The sequence below is a fragment of the Triturus cristatus genome, chromosome 3_1 (genome assembly GCF_964204655.1).
Source record: "Triturus cristatus chromosome 3_1, aTriCri1.1, whole genome shotgun sequence".
Classification (NCBI taxonomy): domain Eukaryota; kingdom Metazoa; phylum Chordata; class Amphibia; order Caudata; family Salamandridae; genus Triturus; species Triturus cristatus.
This window is the reverse complement of record NC_140583.1, coordinates 249,763,894-249,783,900: the sequence shown is the minus strand read 5'-3', so window position 1 is coordinate 249,783,900 and position 20,007 is coordinate 249,763,894. Positions and strand designations below refer to the sequence as shown.

At 46.5% G+C, this 20,007-nt stretch overlaps 2 protein-coding genes across 8 annotated transcripts in view; one reads left to right on the top strand and one right to left on the bottom strand.

Moving 5' to 3' along the window:
• ULK3 (unc-51 like kinase 3) overlaps positions 1–7,776 on the top strand; it is a 221,721-nt gene extending 213,945 nt beyond the window's left edge. For all 7 annotated transcript variants that reach the window (XR_014978779.1, XR_014978778.1, XM_085643806.1 and 4 more), the window contains exon 16: positions 6,254–7,776. Coding sequence is in view for 5 of the 7 variants with exons in the window: in XM_085643806.1 (XP_085499932.1) it covers positions 6,254–6,270 (17 nt within the window). In the remaining 2 variants the exon portion in view is untranslated. The remainder of the gene's footprint in view (positions 1–6,253) is intronic.
• Positions 7,777–10,946: 3,170 nt separating this feature from the next.
• LOC146860039 (growth arrest-specific protein 1-like) lies at positions 10,947–19,507 on the bottom strand. The gene has a single exon (XM_085643805.1). It carries the CDS (start codon positions 18,396–18,398, stop codon positions 17,490–17,492), a length of 909 nt encoding a protein of 302 aa, XP_085499931.1. The 5' UTR covers positions 18,399–19,507; the 3' UTR covers positions 10,947–17,489.
• Between the last annotated feature and the right edge of the window lie 500 nt (positions 19,508–20,007).

Below are 20,007 nucleotides of genomic sequence, written 5' to 3'. Positions count from 1 at the left end.
TGCTGCACTGCTATGGACCCAAAGGTCAAGAGGTCCTCGAACATTTACCTGACCTAAGTGGAAGTGATACTGACAATCTTAATGAGTTTGAGATATGGTTAGCTAAATTGGTTTAGGGACTATCTACCAAAAGTGATTACGATCTTGGAGCACTACCATTTCGGTAGACGTATGCAAAGGGCACAGGAATCCATTGAGTCTTAAGTCACAACCTTGTGTAAGTTGGGTGTTACTTGCAAGTTTGAAGGCTGGTTGGAAGAGTGAATACGCGACTAGATTATGTTGGGTTGCAGCATAGGAAAAATTAACAAGCATTCGCATAGCCAATAGGTCTCGCCTTTGGGACCTTATAAGTGTTTATCTATGCAACAGTTGATGTTGTTGCATCAAGGATATTGTGCTGCATAATTAAATACTTATAAGGTCCCAAAAGCGAGACCTATTGGCTATGCCAATGCTTGTTGTCTGTAACCTCTAGTCAGACAAACAGCAGGTCAGCATGAGCAGCAGAAAACAAACAAAAACACACCCACCCTCCACCGCTACCATCACCAAGTCTGTCCAACACTCTGTTCATTGCGGCCTCTGAGTGATAAGTCTTCTGCCCTTTGAACTCTTAGACATGACTCCCATACTATACAATGAAATAGATATATGGGTATATTGGTTTTGCCCTTGCCCAGGACAGAGCTATTCATTGTTGTTGTCTCGCAAAGTTGAAGAATCACTAGTGCAAACCATTGAACTAACACACAATACTCTCCATGTCACACTGTGCAGGCCATCTTAGAACTGGAGAGAAGCAAGTGTTGCTGTGACTGGGAGGTGAACTACTGGTAACCGCCAATAGAGAGAAAGGGAGATCTGCTTCAGTTCTTATTGATTGTATGGGAAGAGGAAGTTTCTCTTCTAGAGAACAAAATATTAATTTACAATAGAACAGTATGATATGGCCATGTTTTTATTAAAATGCACTGTCGAAATTTAGCACTGTAATCAAAGTACTGTGTTTGCATGTAAAATAAATCTATTTTATTTTTCTGCGTGGGCCCGAGTCTACATAGGGTAACTTACTCAAACAAACCTTACATAGGACAAATTAAGATCCACATGAAGGGCAAAGGGCATTAAAGTTATGAGCACAGTCCTGGGCACACGTGGTGAGGGTATTTCAAAGTTAATACAGACGTGTTCACGTATCAACAATGCGGAGGTCGACACCAGTCTAAGGTTTTGAAAAAGTTATTTATCACAAGGCAACAACTGTATCATACCAAACAACCAGCCGACACGTGTTTCGTCACAAGGAATGGTCCTGTGACTCTTCAGGCCCCAAGGCTAAGTCTGTGTAAAGTCCAGTGTCTCACCGGGAGGCGGGGTAGGACACCGGGTGTTAGCGATTATGCCAAACCAGGAACAAAGTTGGCCAGCTACTCCAATTCCAGTGTCTTTCGACTGCTCCCGTCCGATGATTACAGGCTTACCCGCCTCTCCGACGCAAACTCCTAGTGGATCGCCAACTTTGTTCCTGGTTTGGCATAATCGCTAACGCCCGGCTTCCTACCCCACCTCCCATTGAGACACTGGACTTCAAGAGTATTTGCAACAAATAATGTGGGTATAGTGCTAGGGGGCCTCGGCATGCAGATTCATACATGAAAAGAAATGGTTAGATTAGCAGTTATTGATGATGAGCCAAGAGTGGGGTAGAGGATGAGGTAGGGAGGGTTTCCATGGCTCAGTGTACTGACGAGTGGTAGGCGTTAGTGGATGGATCTAGGAGCCGAATGAGGAATGTGCTTTGTTTGTGATTACCCAGGTGGAGGTTGAAGTCCCCTGGAATGATGCAGGTGTAAGTGAAAGTAGGGAGTCAGGAACAGCACCCACATACACCAAGAACAGTAACTGGGCCTCAGGGAGATGGTATCGTAAGCTTGAGCACAATACGATCGATTATAGTAATTACTGTAATGATTGCTGTACTAAAGTGGCGGCTCTCCCAGCCCTCTTCACAAGTGCTGGGGCGCGTAGGTGAAAGTGCCATGCTTGGTGTGGAGAGCCTCTGATGTAAAAATATGTTTAGAAATAAGCCATGTTTTTGTGATCGCTATAAATTGCAGAATAGGACCGTGGCAGTCAAAATGGTATTTTGTATAAGATTTATTGTGTCAAATGAAAATAGGATTCAGAAGACAGAAAGAGATGGCAGGGGTACTAATTCAGGCATCTTCATAGGCTTGTGTTTGCTGTATGTTTCGGCCGTCTTCATAGGTTTATGTTTGCTGTATATGTAGCTTACTATGGGAGATATGATATCAAGACACTCAACCATAAAGCTAGTGGCAGCATCTGCACGGGCACCATGTTGCTTTAAATATGGCTTCCTATATCCAGTGGAGACTGGTGGGAGGTTTTCCAATGAAATTCTTTGGACCGTCAAGAGAAAGGCTGTGATATTGGTTTAGTGACATTTTCCGAGATGAGAAAAACAGCTTGTAGGCGAACCGGAGTCCTAAGCTGGAGCATATTTTAGGTCCAGAAAGCTGGAAAGATCCATCGCTCGAGTCCAGTCTTCCATGGGACAAGTTGGATATTCTTGGTACCTTGTAAGTGTACGCACTTGGCGATCAAGGAGCATGCGCCGACTTGAAAACAGGTAGGTTGGGAAAATGTACAGAATCTGAAAAATCATGATACCCAAAGAACGATTCATTCTGTTTGCCTCTCCCCACCTTGTTAATAGCTTGCCTTTCATTCCTTGTCCCAGACTCTTTCTCTCTGAACCAGGAAAACAAAGGAATCTGCCAGGCAGGGGTGAACTTTATCCCTGAGATTTCAGATGCCCCTCTCTGCATGATGTGAAGTAGAGTGCAAAGAGATAGTTTCTTTGCTCACGTAGGTTAACTCCATGTCCTGATTCTGCATTGCGTCACTGTGCACCTCAGGGTCCTCAAATGGAGGCTGCATTAAGAGTGCCATCGGAAGTACACAAGAATACATCCTTCAGGACATGCCATACACCCAGAGAGTCTATAAAGGAAAATCATGGACTATATAGTATCCCACCTTCAAGGACTCGCCATGTTACGTATTTGTAACTTATAATACATTGTTAGGATTGGGATCCTTTCTGTATCAATTTGTGTTGAAATACCAAAATAGCTAGATCATACCACCCAGACTCTGCCTTTAATGTACTTTTAATTTCATAATGGGTCACATAATTTGCGTTTTTTGACTCCTACCTCCGTGACCTCTGCTGCATAATTTAGCCCATCAGAGCATCATTCCAATGAGAGACTCTATCGTGCAGCTGCCGCTCACCCTTCTAGGCTTCAGGCCTCTGCCCTCCTTTTCTGCCGCATATTTATTATACCCACAATGAATGATAGCCTTTAGTCTCTCCAGGTGCATTTGAAACAAAATGACGAAACTCGCTGTCTGCAAGGATCCGCAACAGCTTCAGACCGTGAAACTGACTGGTGAGTGGTGCAGGCGCGTGCAGCAGCAATCGGACAGAGTCCCAGCCCTGACCTCGGGAGTCTGCATGCCTTGGTGCCTCCCATTAAAGGTGCACTGCAGCCTCGCTGGTATAGGTAGCCCTGGCACTTCAGGCTTGATCCCTGCATTGTGCGGAGTGCACAGTCTATCAAGTGAGCACCTCACCCTTTCCCATATTGACATAGGGTGGGACTTCTCGTCGTAGGGTGGGATGGAGTTCAGGATCCTCACTGACCCCATCTCCAATCTGTGACGAGATGGGAGCGGGTGAGGTGAAAAAGCAAGAGGCTGACAGCTGAAGTCTGCCAGTGCATGGTTGTTTTGCACCGACCTTGGCTCTCAGTTTGCAGCTGAAGTCTGCCAGTGCATGGTTGTTTTGCACCGACCTTGGCTCTCAGTTTCCAGCTGAAGTCTGCCAGTGCATGGTTGTTTTGCACCGACCTTGGCTCTCAGTTTGCAGCTGAAGTCTGCCAGTGCATGGTTGTTTTGCACCGACCTTGGCTCTCAGTTTGCAGCTGAAGTCTGCCAGTGCATGGTTGTTTTGCACCGACCTTGGCTCTCAGTTTCCAGCGGAAGTCTGCCAGTGCATGGTTGTTTTGCACCGACCTTGGCTCTCAGTTTGCAGCTGAAGTCTGCCAGTGCATGGTTGTTTTGCACCGACCTTGGCTCTCAGTTTCCAGCTGAAGTCTGCCAGTGCATGGTTGTTTTGCACCGACCTTGGCTCTCAGTTTGCAGCTGAAGTCTGCCAGTGCATGGTTGTTTTGCACCGACCTTGGCTCTCAGTTTGCAGCTGAAGTCTGCCAGTGCATGGTTGTTTTGCACCGACCCTGGCTCTCAGTTTCCAGCTGAAGTCTGCCAGTGCATGGTTGTTTTGCACCGACCTTGGCTCTCAGTTTCCAGCTGAAGTCTGCCAGTGCATGGTTGTTTTGCATCGACCTTGGCACTCAGTTTCCTGCTGCAGAGTCGGGTTTGAAGCTGCCCCAAGGCTCCCGAGCGGAAGTGGCCCAGCACAGGCAGCTGATGGGAAGTAAAAAAGAAATGTTCTTAAAGGTCTCTGTGCGTGTGGGGTGAGTGTGTATTGCATGTGTGGAGTGAGAGTTAATGAGTGTGAGTAGGACAGTGTGTGAGCACAGACCATGAGACTGAGACAGCTTATAAGCAAGACTGAGCATGTGGGTGGGACAGTTATTGAGCGTGTGAGTGAGAATGTATGTGAATGTGTGGGAGAGTGTGTGTGACAGTGTGTGAATGGCTGTAAGGCACTGAATTGAATATGAACATGTGAGTGAAACAGCATGTAAGTGTGTTTATGTATTTTAACATATGTCAGAGTGTGATAGGGCAAATGAGTGGAAAAGAGTGAAACAGTAAGAATGTGTGATTGAGAATAATTAGGATTGAGTTGAACTGAGAGTGCAAGTAACTGTGAGGCAGAGTGAGTGTGAGGGACTATAAGTGAGTGAATGTACATGAGTGTGTGTTATGTGTGTGTGTGCACTTATTAGTCTGCCGCTGGCCTCTGCATACTGGAGGTACTCCTTAGTATGTAGGTTACACACAACAACGTGCTGGAGTCTGCATATTGGAGATAGTTGTTGGCTTAAGGAGCACCCTAGGCAAATTGCTGGTGTTGGCACACTGGAGGCAATTCTTGACAAATGGTACATCCATGGCAGAACGAAGGAGCTGGAATACTGGTCGGCATTCCTCACATAATGACACTGGCATGTTGGAGGCCATTCTTGGGTTACGGGGTAACCTTGGCAAAATGCTGCCACTGGAATCTTACAGGTAATTATTTACATAATGGGTACCCATGGGAAACTGCCGGTGCTGGCACACTAGAAGAAATTGTTGTCATATGGGGCAGGCACAGCAAAATGGTGGTGCTGGCATACTGGATGTCATTTTTGATATAGTAGTTAGCCTTGGAAAAATACTGGTGCTGGCATACTGGATGTAAGTCTTGTCTTACGACCTACCCATGGCAAATGCTGGTGCTAGCACATTGGAGTAAAGTCTTGACATGCTGGATGTAATTATTGGCATTAGAGATGGCAACCATGGTATATGGCGCCAGCACGGGCAGGTATCCATGACAAAAAATGCTGCCGCTGGCCTACTAGGGGTACATTGTGACATGAGACACCCATAATATACAGATGCTATCAATGGAAAATTGCTGGCAATGGCCTATTGTAAGTAATTCTTTACATAAGAAAGGATTAATTTCATATGGGGGGGTACTCATGTCATGTTCTGGCCCTGGCACTGTGAAGGTAATTATTGACATGGTGGCTTGGGTGGGGTTCTGCACACACTACACATTTTTAAAGAAATTGTGTCAACTTTTGGGGAATGTATAAGTGCTGTTTCAGAGCCTACAGCTTTTTGGCAAATTTCTATAGAATTTTGTGATTAAAAGAATACTTTTTGACTCAAATTTTTCAAACTTTTCATGGCGGGAGAACACCCCTAAACTCTCCTAGGACACATTGGAGTTGCTGGCATTCGGAGCAAGTATTATGCCCATCCACTTTCAGAGCTCACCAGCCACCCCTGCTATAGTGTAGGAAGTTTGTGTAAATTTGCATCTATTTTGTACTCACAGTTGTGTCCGTTGATCTCCCTCTGGAGGTGTCTGGCCAATTTTCTGGTTATATCATAATGGACACACTCTAGCAGAGCCTCTCGTCAAAGACTAGGGTATGTGTTTTTCTGCTCAAGACCATGATTTTGTTTTGTTTTTCAGGTTGCAGCCTCCAGTGAGGGGTCCAGTGATTGTCTCGTATGGGAGCCTCTGCAGCTTCCCGAGTCCTCCCTCTTCGAGGGCTTCCAGACCAGGCGTGGAGCAAACCAGGAAATGTGTCTAGTTCATTTAAGATAGACACGTGTGTGCGTGCTTATGTGTGAATACTGTATTTTATGTTTTAGATAATTTAAAGAAAAATATTTTGGTCAAACATGGTTGCACTGTCGCTCTACTCTGGTACTGCTCACTGTGATTGATGGATGTGAAGTGTCCATAAGATAGTTTGTGTGGACACCATAACCCTGGTTACTCGTGTAGTTTTGTTATTGTCTTAAATTATAGGGCAGGGATGGCTTGTGAGCCTCAGCTCATGCTGCAGCTGTCACACCTAATGGTAGTGTTAGCAGAGGCCAGGGGTGGAATAGATGATAAGGATGCTCTCATTTTACCCGCCCCTGGAGGGGATCATTCCTCTGAAGATTGCCCTGGGGTAGAAGTGATCTTAATGCAGAATTTTTCAAACCTGCTTGGTGAGGAGGACTCCTGAGCAGGGGTGTCAAACGTGTCAGATTTTCAGGATAACCGCCTATTTAAATTATTCCCACTTACATTTATAATGTACCTCATGTTGATACCCTGAACATCTGCCCCAGTTCTGTTCTGTCGGCATTGGAGACCCCATTAAAGAGTAAATGGGTTTTATGATGGAGGCTTGTCATATGATTGGACCTGAACTTTGGAGTGAGGACAGCCTCTGGATGGGAAATGTCATGAATCTCCAGCTCCCAAGCATTGCTCCAGGTCATCGGCTGCATAGACCAGGAGACTGACGTCCCCTCTCAGTCTCCAGGGCGGAGGTTCGATGCGCACCAGTGGGCAATGTGGAGAGGAGAGTCCTGCACTGATATTGTTCTGTATTCTTTGTAATTTGTCTATCTGGGAGAAGAGAAATAATGCACAAAGCTTCACTGAGTCAATGGTGGGCAAAGGATTAGCAGCACTACACATTTCCCAGGTATTAAATGCATCTTCTGCACAGAAAAAGAACTCTCTTCTTAAAGAGGTGGACTGGCATATAGGGAACTCAGTGGATCTTCTGAATGACCAGTGAGTCTGGGGTGCGCTCAGTTGTTCTGCCATGTGACTGATTTTTCGAGGACCTCCATCCTTTGGGAGCCATTCGTCCTACCTGGAATCGCCCTCTGCTCTAGCTCATCCTGAAATTGAACCCAATTCTGTGTAGGCCCGTCCACCTTTACTTAGGTGTCGGAAACCTGAATTGAAATAGGATATCACCATTCGAAGACAATGTCCTTTATTGAGTCACTGCTCTCGTGGCTGCCTGGGCAAGCAACTCACTGACCACCATTTTGTTTGGCTAAAAGGGTTCCCCTACCATTGCAACAATGACGCTATGTCAAAGAACACAGTCCTGGGATTCAATTCATCCTAGGAGTCTTGCACTTGGTGTAGGAAGAGGCTGGCAATTTTCGATGAGTTTAAATAAAGATCTTCTCACACTGTTTGTGCCACTTTTGTTAGTGATATCTCAAGTCTTGCTCAATGATCACCAATGAAGTCTTTGGCTCCAGCAATTATGAAATCCACCGTAAACTTTCACTCGACTTCCTTCAAGTAACTAACTGTATTTGTTACTTTTTTGTTTTTCATAGATAACTAATGCAGATGCAGAAAGCTGTGAAATGCAGATTTACTTGTGTGCCCTGCAGTTGCTATCACTCATCTTATGAGAGTGAACCTAGCTTATTGTCCCTCTGACAGCCTTTAGAGTCACAATATAGTAGTAAATTATCTTAGTGGGTTGAATGCTTGCTGCAGACGTCTATTTACTGGAGGGAAGAGCTGCCTGGGTAGGCTCCACTTTTCCTTATTCTGAGGTTGGCATAATGTGTGCTGCTCTAGAGACCATTCGTTTGTTGTGACTGTGGGCTTGGATGCCCTTAGTCTCCTGATGCCGTCTGTACGTTCAGAGGGGAATTTGTTTCTCCATCAGCTGTGAAGGCCCTAGACACACTTCTTCAGAGCCACGGGAGGATCTTTCTCTGCTCATAAAGATTGAAAAATGAATGCTGAGACGGTGGACTTGAGCCACTTTCTACCATCCTTACAACATCTATAATGGCCTCTTCTCTTCAAACCTTTGCTAGTTCCAACGTTTGTTCACACCAGACTGAATTACTCTAAAAGCACCAAGCAGATGCCCAGGATCATCATAAACCATGTTTTCCCAAAGCTTTGAACTCATGCTCATATAATTATGCATGGGCTGCTTGGCTTTAGTGTTTAATGTAATCTTTAGTTTACGGACACATACAAAGAGGAGTGAATGCAGTTTTGAGAGCAACTAGTCCAGACGCTTGCACAGAAAATTGTACATTTCAGACTGAGCATCTGGCCCCAAATAATAGCAGTGGCTTTAGCTTCCCTTTGAAAACCAGGGTCATTGCTAAAGAAGGCGTTTCACTGTGGAAATATTCTTGGGAAGGCGGAGACCGAGTGATGTCTTCCCCTGCCGGTCTGTGCTTCCTCCAGCTAGTGTCGGTTTATTTGACTCATTATTTTGAGGCGGGAGTACATTGTGTTTGCTTGTAGGTGATGCAGGCGGTCTTGTGTTTGCTTTCTGCATGAGAGGCAGACATTGTAGTGATGGATTTACAAGAGAGGTCTAGGATATAAGTACAGCACTTATCTTTGTCTCAGGAATATCAGTAGATATATGGTGCAAGGATCAGAGAAGCAAGACCCCTTTGCTTCCCAAAAAGTGGAAGAAAACTTTCACTCAAAGCAATATAAAAGATTTTGATCCGCACTCAAATGCAAAACACAAGTCCATCCAATTTGTGTGTTTTTAAATTGTTCTTTATTTTCATATTCTTTCTTCCAGTAGCCTTCCTAGTAGCCAACGCGTTTCGTCCTGTTTAAGGACTTCTTCAGGGCTCAGCCGATGATTTTCTTATCAGTATCTGAATAATTCTCAATTCGTTGGTTCTACCTCATTTTTCTCTCTTAAGCAGTGCTCAATCGTGTTAGTTAATTGGTGATTGAATTGGTGAATATCCTAGATGTAGGAACATGTATCTTTTAATAGCTTTTAGGTCATCGCAGTTTCCGGCATCGGTTTTCAGTAAATAACAAGGTCTTCCTGCGGATGAAATAGATGAGTCTCTGCGGTCTCAGGGAAATCGGAGGAATGAGCTGTCAGAAAGGTTCAGACAGCTCATTCCTCCGATTTCCCTGAGACCGCAGAGACTCATCTATTTCATCCGCAGGAAGACCTTGTTATTTACTGAAAACCAATTCACCGATTAACTAACACGATTGAGCACTGCTTAAGAGAGAAAAATGAGGTAGAACCAACGAATTGAGAATTATTCAGATACTGATAACAAAATCATCGGCTGAGCCCTGAAGAAGTCCTTAAACAGGACGAAACGCGTTGGCTACTAGTAAGGCTACTGGAAGAAAGAATATGAAAATAAAGAACAATTTAAAAACACACAAATTGGATGGACTTGTGTTTTGCATTTGAGTGCGGATCAAGACATTGTAGTGATGTCTGGGTGGGAGAATAAGGCTGAAGTTTTCCCTTTTCTGTATTCAACTCTGGCAGTGACCATGGCTGAGATTAGGATCCTCGGATCTGATCTGGGGAATATTTTGAGATGGTGGTTGCTAAATAAGATCTTAATCCGCATTTCGTGTGGAGGTCCTGGACATGTAGAGAACCTGTTACTGGTTACCGAGTGAGCTGCTTCTAGTATTCAGGTTGTTTGATGTTGAACCTTAAATCCATCAATATTGGTCAACCTGTGAGATGTGTTTCAGTGGAGCGATACTGGTGTATAGTCCCCTGATACTGGGTATTAAGTGAGTTAAATTGCAACATTCTGTGGTACATTATGGACTTTAAGAGAGATGATACTCGCCACGTTCTACCCATCAGTGGGCAGATGCCAGCCGCTTGCTGACATGGTACTGAGTTTTCCGTGATCTGTTACTTACATCAGTGAGCTCTCAACACTGTTGGTACTACTTGATAGCAGCGCTACTTGGCATTGTGGGTGACTGTAAATCTAACTCTTGTCGAGTAATACAGCACCCAACATTAAGCATTTGAATGGGGACTCTGGTGTGAAAGCAGAGCGGGCCCATCCCACTTCCCTCCTACAGCTGCCTCTGCCCACCTCCCCACCCAGCACCCTTTGTAGTTAGTGGAGGCGAATGTCCCTGTAGTGAAAGGAACAAGGGAAATCAGAGGCCTTGTTTGAACATCATGGGTCTGTATTAATAGTTGAGAACTCATTTGAATCAGTGTCTCGTCCTCAGGTTCCACCTGGCAGATGCCTCAAATATCACTCATTGAGTGGTTCTCACACAGTTGTCTTCAATCACACTGGCCTTCCTCAGTTGCCCCTTAGAGTTTAACTGAGTCCCACCTTGGCCTGGAACACTCTTCTGAAGAAAATAACAATCAGTACCCACCTTGAACTTAGAAGACGTCTGAAGACTTGTCTGTTTCTTAAACCCTAATACCAGTGGGACTAAACTCATAATAAACAACTGGTTGGTATATGCAAGCGGTGAGTCTGTCTATTGCATGCTTTTTGCCACACTCCTCCCATAATTGTGGGCTGCTTCATAGGCCTGTCAAGCACCTTGCTCACACCACCGCTGCAAAACTGTCACTCCCCGCCCAACATTTTCCTAACCACAACCAGCAGCCTTACAACACTGAGCTGTCTGATGTCACACTTGAACTCTGGCCAGCTCCAGCCGTCTTTTACACGCTGATGGAGTCTCCTATCTGGCTATCTCTGTCTGAAGTCACTCTTGAACTCTGGCCAGCTCCAGCCGTCTTTTACACGCTGATGGAGTCTCCTATCTGGCTATCTCTCTCTGAAGTCACTCTTGAACTCTGCCCAGCTCCAGCCGTCTTTTACAAGCTGATGGAGTCTCCTATCTGGCTATCTCTGTCTGAAGTCACTCTTGAACTCTGGCCAGCTCCAGCCGTCTTTTACAAGCTGATGGAGTCTCCTATCTGGCTATCTCTGTCTGAAGTCACTCTTGAACTCTGGCCAGCTCCAGCCGTCTTTTACACGCTGATGGAGTCTCCTATCTGGCTATCTCTGTATGAATTCACACTTAAACTCTGGCCAGCTCCAGCCGTCTTTTACACGCTGATGGAGTCCCCTATCTCTGTCTGAAGTCACATTTGATTTCTGGCCAGCTTTAGAAGTCTTTTACACTCTCATGGAGTTTTGCATCTCTGTCTGAAGTCACACTTGAACTCTGGCCAGCTCCAGCCGTCTTTTACACTCTGATGGAGTCCCCTATCTCTGTCTGAAGTCAGATTTGATTTCTGGCCAGCTTTAGAAGTCTTTTACACTCTCATGGAGTTTTTTTTATCTGTCTGAAGTCACACTTGAACTTGGACCAACTCCAGCCGTCTTTTACACTCTGATGCAGTCTCCTCTCTCTGTCTGAAGTCACACTGTGTGTCAGCTTCAATCACCTTAGTCTCACGCCTTGGTCTGGAGTCACATTTTAACTCTCTCTGAGAAGCATGGTTGCCAGATCACTACATATTGGCGAGACACCACATTTCAGGCCTCTGGATTGCCTTTTACAAAATATGGTTATCCGGTTTGTTAGTCCACTTGGTTCAAGCAGAAGGTGGCAACAGGCCTAGAATACATTGAATGATTAAATGAATGTCCCGAACTTGAAAAAGGCAGTGGCCCCATAGTCTTTTATGGAGTATTGCATCATGAAATCGGACGGTTTCTGAAAAGATACCTCCTTTGGGTTCCAACCTCTGAAGTCCTGCAACTAATAAGACGTTTGCTTCAGTTCCACGCCCCTTCCCTTTCTTAAATACGTTCTTGTAAATTACATCTGCAGACATCTCCTCTGGATAGGTATTTAAGAACATTACCTTCACACCTTACCAATCCCACCCAAAGTCATTATCCCGTGTAAATACATTGTATTTGCCAGCACTAAGTTAGACTCCTTACAAAGAAAAATTCCGTAGGCAGTTTTGGGGGGAAAACTCTTTATAAAGATTCACGTATTGTACTGTTGGAAAAGTTGAAAAAACGTTTAAAAAAACACAGTAGTCCAAAAACATAACTTTTCTTTCTTTATACAACATAAATAAATCTCATTTATTTTCATATTTTCTGTACAAAATGATTTCTTTAAAGCAAACAGATATAAAAACAATATATACAGGCTCTTGGTCGTAAATTTAACAGAATGTGGCCAGAACAGCCTGCTTGTAAGTGAATGCAGAGAAACAAAGCGGGCTACAGAAGCCAGACTGGTAGCCATTTTAGTCTGTGATTGGGCACCCCCAACCACTAGGATGAACGCAACACTTGGGTTGAAGACACCACATGGATGAATATATTTATTTATTATAAAAGGGCCTTCCATATATACACAGAGAATGTAAATAAACTTAAGCATAATTGATTTGGCCATAGTTAGATCTGAAGTTGGGTTACTTATTTGTAGGAGTACCATGATGTAGCAGGGGACAGAATATTTCCAGACCTGAGCTTTGAGCAATGTCAAGCAATGTTTTCGTGACCTTTTACTGTCTGCGACTGGCTTAGTGGACAGTTGAGATCCCTCTACACTGCTAGTACAATTATCTTGCCTAATAACCAATAAAGCTCTCCACCCTGACCCCAATCGCTAGCGAGACAGATTTAAGTGCTGATGCTGTGTGGCTGAAATACCATTTCCAGCCAGTATCCCCACATCTAAACTTAGCAATTCTGGGGGGCAGACACGGGGGAGCTTTTATCTCTGAATCTGTACACTTTGGACTTTAACAAAGTCATAATGTCTGGTGGTTGCTTTAAATCAGGCTGGGCGCTGCAATGCGGCCATGATTCCCTGGTCCTTGAGTGATGTGCAGCTGTAGGTCATGTTTTTTCTTTGATTTCTTGGACTTGTAGCCTTGTTCTATTATGGAACAAATAAGACTACAAGCGTCAGAACTAAAAGAAAAAAACCTGGAGTGGAGCAGCACATCACATATGGATCTGGAAAACCTGGCAGGGCTCGGACGAAAGGAAAGACCAGGAAAAATAACAGTTTCTAGTTAGCCCCTCGCCAGATGTTGAGTGAGGAAGCCCTAGGTTTGAGCTCACGTCCTTTTTAATAACAGTGCTTGCAGTTTTATATTCCCAATTGTAAATGAAGGACTGCAAGTACATGTATGGAACACAGTGTGAAATATTGACTGAGGATGGGTGGTCATCAGTCAGCAGACACTGAACAATCGAGATTTATACAGTCCATTATAGAAGAAAGTGCATCTCTGTTTCTGTCCCCCTGGAAGGTAAACTCAGCATACCATCTAGCATGACTGTGGGCGAGCTTACAAAGCCTCCTTAAAGTAATACTTCAGAAAGACAAGGGCTGCTACCTAGTTCTGAACTGGAACTCCTAAAAGTTCCAGACACTGCACCAGAGCTGCACTGCAGTGGCTGGGGCGGGCGAGCAGGTTCACTAGGCAGTGATGCTCTCAGGCAGGCCCAGGCTCAAACATCTCTGAAAACCAGGGCATGTGCTAAAATTACTGAGATTGGAGGGAAAATGGAGATTCTCCAGGTAAATCTAGGACGCCTGGTTACCCTACTCCTGGTGTAGTCTCCATTTGGGAGCATTCCTCCATCGCACTTAGGTGTCACGTGCCAGGTGTAAAAAGAATATCCTGGTTTTTATTGTTGTTTCTTGTACTTATTGTCGTCTTTTACATAGCTGTAAATTGGACAGGGGGTGTGGTGAGAAGAGTAGACACCTTACTTGCTGTTTGCAATATTGTGCTTCCATGCAACAACCTAATGTATTTTGGATGTTGTCTTTGTTTAGTTCCATTTAACTAATTCGGCTAAGAAGCCTAATGGCAATAATTTGTCATTTAAAACCCCATCATCATGTAGTGGGGTGGCCTGGGGTCAACTGAATCTGCCCTTCAAAAAATGGTGCCAGTTGGCATAGGAGAAGTGGAAAAACAATGCCAGCATGAAAAGAAAAAAATGCGACTGGGTGAGTGTAATGTGCCTGACATGGGCATTTGAGGTCTCTGGTGCTAAAAATGGTGTGACCCAACTGGCACCACTCGCGTTTACTTTCACTGGGACTGAAAGAACAAGGGCAGTTCTCTTCTGACCCCCAGAAAGGACAGTAAAATGGATGCCATGGCGGGCAGCACAGAGATGTCTCTAAGCCGCAGTGGAGCACGAGTGGCGTCCAGTTCGTGACGAGGAAGTACTGGCAGCTGTGCAAAGGTGTCAGATAGCTGACTGATAATTATGTGATATATTTTTCAAAAGTTCACGCCCCAGCTATGATAACTTGTTACCTGGAAGACTTCACAGTGCCTGTGCCGCGTGCATGCTATATTTGTCTGACACTGCCACGTGATTTCATAGAGCTGCTGAAACAATTTCTAATTGTCTCACGTTGTACGTCGATGTCTAGGGTTTTTCTTTGCATTCATGGACTTGTACACTAGAAAGATACACATTTTGAATGGGAAAACCTCATTTGATTACTTGTTTGCATCTAGAGCGCCGACGTTAGTATGAAGCGCTATGCAAATGGGGGAGTATGTGAATTCCCTGAAGCGGGGAAGAAGCTAGCCAGCCACTGTGGGTCGGGCTGAATTTACACAAATGCAAAACTGCGTTTTTTCCATCTAAAGTTGGCTGGTCTGGATCAAGTAAGGGGGTTTCATTATGCCTCGCCCACTAAGATTTCAGGACATGGCTGCAAGCCAGACCTACTCTCTATCACACACTCGCGTGTTTGTGTTTTAAACAAAGACGTACTCTCATGCCGTGGATTGCCTGCACCCCTAGAGGAGCTGACGAGGTTCAACAAAATGTAAACATGCGATTCCTGCACAAAACCGCATGGAGTGCTCGCGAGGCGCCATTTGTCAGAGTAAAGCGAGTCGTCCGGTTGACTGTGAGAAGCGAACTGTGGGCAAAGGCGAAGACTCCTTCGACGTCTGACGGCCAGGCCCCAATCAAAAACAGAATTCCTAAATGTATGAAGTACATCTCGGGAGTAATTATAATGTAGGGTCTAAAACAGAGCCAGGATTAAGCAGCCTACAGTGTAGTAGCAGGTCTGAAGGAGCCGGGGGTGTCATTCGGAGCTGGTGAGTGGTGAACCTAATGGGGGCAGCCCCCAGTATCTGTTTTTTTGTTGTTGTAGTTTTATGTAGCGCGAACTTGATCGGAAAGTGTCGGCGGGCTTTACATGCAGCACCAGTTACATTACACAAGGACACGTTCCCTTTTTTTGTGTTTTTAGGCACAGGGAGATAAAGAGAGGATATGGCGTAATGGCCAGAGCTTCCGATTTTGGAGCTGGGCAAATCACTTAATCTTCATGTGACTACCAAAATGAATGTGTCCTTGTGTAATGTAACTGGTGCTCATGTAAAGCGCTCCAATACTTTCGGGTCGAGTTCGCGCCCTATAAAACTGCCCAAAATCACAGGATGTTGGGTCGAATGTCGAGACTCAAACCTGGTTCCCCAGTTCCAAAATCGGCAGCTCTGGCCGAGTATGTATGTGTCACGGACCCGTGATCTGCTAAACACCCCCTCAAAGCATAGCGGCCGTGCTTCCAGAACAATCTTTAGGGAGATTACAAGCAACACAGAGGAACGCCCCCAAACTGGAAGTTGCACCGTCTCCCAAGGGTATTTATAGTACTCCCCGTGAGCAGAAGGGAGTTATTACAATTATACAGTTGTGACGTCGTTCGCAGCACTTTGTGAGGCATTAGGTTTCCGTGGTTTAAGAGGGTTGTGTAAACAGTGTACTGTCAAGTCAATGTATGCGCACGCGCTGCATTCGAATGCCCTTGCAGATTGTGAACGTGTACACAGGAAGAAGTGCACACAATAAGGCACACAGAGCAGGTGCGTGCACACGTAATAATTGTAAATATGACCACTTGGGTCAGGCGAATGCTCTTGCACCTACTACATGGGCACATCAAGCAGGTTCACGTGCTGCATCGGAATGCCTCCCACTCTCAATTTACATACGTGCACGTGTGACTTAGAATTCATCTTTGCTGTCCCTGCAGTTTTTTTTTTTTGCATAAATGTAAAGAGGTGCACATACAAATGCCAATACACGTTGTGTACTCCGTTTTATAAACAAAGGCACGTGCTGTATGTCAAAGCCCTTGCACATACTACTCACATGCATGCACACAGATGGAAATGCTACGGCGGAATGCTCTTGCACATTGTAAGCACATCCTGTAACAACCTGACTGTAAACGTCCTATACTCTGAATATCAGACTGCCCTTGCACATTCCAGACAGATACTGTTAGACGTATCACATGGTGCATACCAACACCCTTTTAAGTGCATGCACCTGCTGCCTCATCCCCACTCCCATCACACGTGTATATTGTGTACATGATCGTGTAGCTCCAGTTAATATTATGCGGGCACCCTTCCCTCCCCCCAAACAAAATACGGTGGCCTATTGTAATGCCGGGTCCCGTCAGATGGTGGTGTGTACTGTTACCCATGCATGCTGCAGGCTGTGACCTGCTGGAGCCTCCACCCTTCCCCAGAGTCTAGACCTACGTCAGAGGATGCTACACCAGCTACCCCCTCACCTCCACTCACTGCACAGCAAGCTCCTGTCAATAGTGGGGTCGGGTGTAGCTGTAATACCGGGGGGGGGGGGGGGGGTTGCAGATTAAACAAACAGGTGGGACAGGCAACCTGAACATGGGCCGAGTTCTCGGTAGGGCCTCACTCTGAAAGGTCAACTGGACTGGGTCACACATAGGTCTGCAGTCTTTCGAGGGACTGACAGCCCCACCATGCTGGCTTTTTTAAATGCAGAGACCTGGTGAGATTTATCCCAATAAACCACCAGCCAGACCCTCTCTGAGCAGAGAGCTGCCATCCTGAACCCTTGATGCCACATCTACGACCACCACCAGATGTCCCATTGCTTCAGCTCAGCTGAATACTAACTGCAAGGCAGCCTCTTGCAGAACTCTCTCTGAGGGCCCCTGGACTATCGTACAAACTGAAACCTCCAGAGGAGATAGCAAGCTTCACGCTGATAGGGCCCCTGGTCTTCCACCTCTGATGTGGAATAAGTGGTCCTCTCTGACCCATCTTACATTTTGAGTGGTATCCCACCCGCTACAACCCAAACACAACCAGTACAACCAAGACAAGCATGTGGGCAGCTACAGTAGGCTGAGCAGCTCTGGCCTTACCCCTTGGGCTCTCTCTCCTGGGACCCTCTTCCTCTCCCCCTTCATCATCGCCTTCATCATCCTCATCATAGTCACCCTCATCCTCCTCTATGCTGCTCCCTATGGGCCGCAGCTCCCCTGCCACCCCAAAACATAGGCGTCCCATGTGGACCTTCAGCACTTCGCAGAAAGGTCGCTCAGGCCCATCACAGATGCACTGTTGGAGTGGTGGTCCAGCAGCGGAGGCCAGCAGCTGCTCGATGGTTTCCCGGCAGGCCGCTGTGCAGCGGCGGCCATTGAAGAGTTGGCCACAACGAGCAAGGTAAGCGGCCAAAGGCCTGCGGCAGGCTGGTTCCTGTTCACAGTGCAGGCGCGCCCCCATGCAGCCTCCAGCCGCTGAGGTCCGGGGTAGACAGGGCTCAATGGCCGCCTGTAGTTGATGGCACTGCCTGTCCCGCCCACACTGGCACCCCTCCAGGGCTGGGCCAGCCTGGGTTTGGTTCAGGTGCACCAGAGCCGCAATGCAATGACTGGGACAAGCTGGACGAGTAGGCAGTGGTGTTCTCCTGAAAGACCCCAACTCAAAACTTAAGACAGCACTACAGGCTGCTTGGTACTGCTCATAGGCCCCAGTGCAGGCTGGTTCAGTCTGGCAGCGGAGCAGGGCCTCCCAGCATGGCACCGCGGCCCAGCTGCTACTGGAAATGTAGCCTAGGAAAAGGAGCGTCCTCCAGAGCTGCACTGGAAGCACCAGGGACCATCTTGATCTGGATCCCACTGTCTGCAATGAGATCATCTCCCAAGTAGATTCAGCGACTCCACAAACTCCTCCTGTGGTCCATCTCTGCCTCATGTTGGTGTCCACAGCACCATGATGTGCCCGCAGGCTTCAGTCGTGATCCAATGTCCACAGAGGTTAGGTTCTTAGTGTTTATTATCCAAGGTGGCAGCACTGCCTCGTGGCCATGGTGTCAGCCCTTATAATCCAGTGCCCAAACTTCTCTTGGACTCAGTAGGTAAGAAAGTTGTATCCACAGCCCCCGGCTCTCTGGTCTCACATTGGGTCACCTCCAGGTCTCGGTCTGATGCAGTATTGATCCCTTTGTGGTCTGCCACTGTGCTTGGGTGTCAGTGACTCTTTGGTGCCTGTTTTAACCCCAGCAGCCTGGGAACCGTCAGCCTTGCAGCCTCATCATCCGCATTTGTAGATCGCCTGGTTACACAACGTGTGTCCCCGCGCTGAGCAGAATCTCAGAAATGACACGAGATAGGTAGGCGAGCCCTAGCTGTCATATTTCAAGGTCTATTTTGGGTATTGAGGTGCCATCCTCCTGGTTGTCCAGCTTCTTACACCAACAGTTGAATCGCCTGCTCCTGGGGCCTCGGTGCATGTCACTCAGTGATCCCTTTAGCAGCTCTCCCCCGCTTCCAGTCTTGTAACTGCAGATGCCAATGAGTACACGTGGCTTCTTTCATGGTACCACTGGGCTTTGAAAGTCTCACGCTGCTGCAGTCTTCTACAGCTGAGGTGTTATCACACTTTTCGATTCGGGTCAATCCTCCTGGAAGACAGCTCAAAGGGTTGAATCATCGCTGCATAGATCCGTTTATAAATTGCAGGTCACACAATCCAATCCAACTCGGCCTTTCATCCTCCTATGGTCGATAGTGTTCAGCTCGATAACAGCGACGTCTGCTGCTCAAACACCTGTTTGATGGTGTTCGCAGTGTGCCACGCCAATGTCAGTCTCTACAGCCCATGGTTAGGTTTGGAGCTCTCCACTCCAGATCGGATGGCGACACTCCCCGGGTGGTCTTCTGTTTGGCAGTGCCACCCAATATTCCTGCAGTTTCAGCATGCAATGAAGAAGGACCCCGGCCTGTTGTCAGAGCAGCCTTCCTCTTCCGGAGCTCAGCAGACAGTGAGCAGGGGCGAGTAGGCGTCCCTCCAAAACTCTCAGCATTAGTGAGGTCAGAGGTTGGTCTGGGGGACACCCCCTGCCTCATTACGCTGCACAACGCCATGCAGAAAGGGAGAGGGGAGGTCGGGGGCTCGTTATGCTTCTCTCTCCGCCTATTGGAGGGGTGAGCTCCAGCCATTTCACCCCCCTTTCCCTACTAGGATGAAACCTATTGTTTGCCCATTTGCTAGGGGTAAGCAGATGAAAATGCTATAAAGTGTGCTCCCTCGTTAAAACCACCATCTGTGTGGTGCAGCCACTTGCCAAATGGGCTAAAACGTGCTGAAAGTGGGTGGGAAGTTTGCAATGGGTGGATCCCACCAGCTATCCTTACTACTGGTACATCTTCCCTCCTCGAGCTTATTTCTTCCCATCCTGAGTAGGCATATGATATGTTTGTGATAAAGTGGATTGATTCCTCCTTTCTGCATATGGTAGTTTTACTACCTCCCCTCTTCCAGTGCTTTTTGGTCTTTAGCACTAAACACACAATAAAACTTT

Bases quoted from the DNA above. Each gene is read 5' to 3' on its own strand.
- LOC146860039 (XM_085643805.1), bottom strand. From the start codon at position 18,398: ATGAGGCAGAGATGGACCACAGGAGGAGTTTGTGGAGTCGCTGAATCT.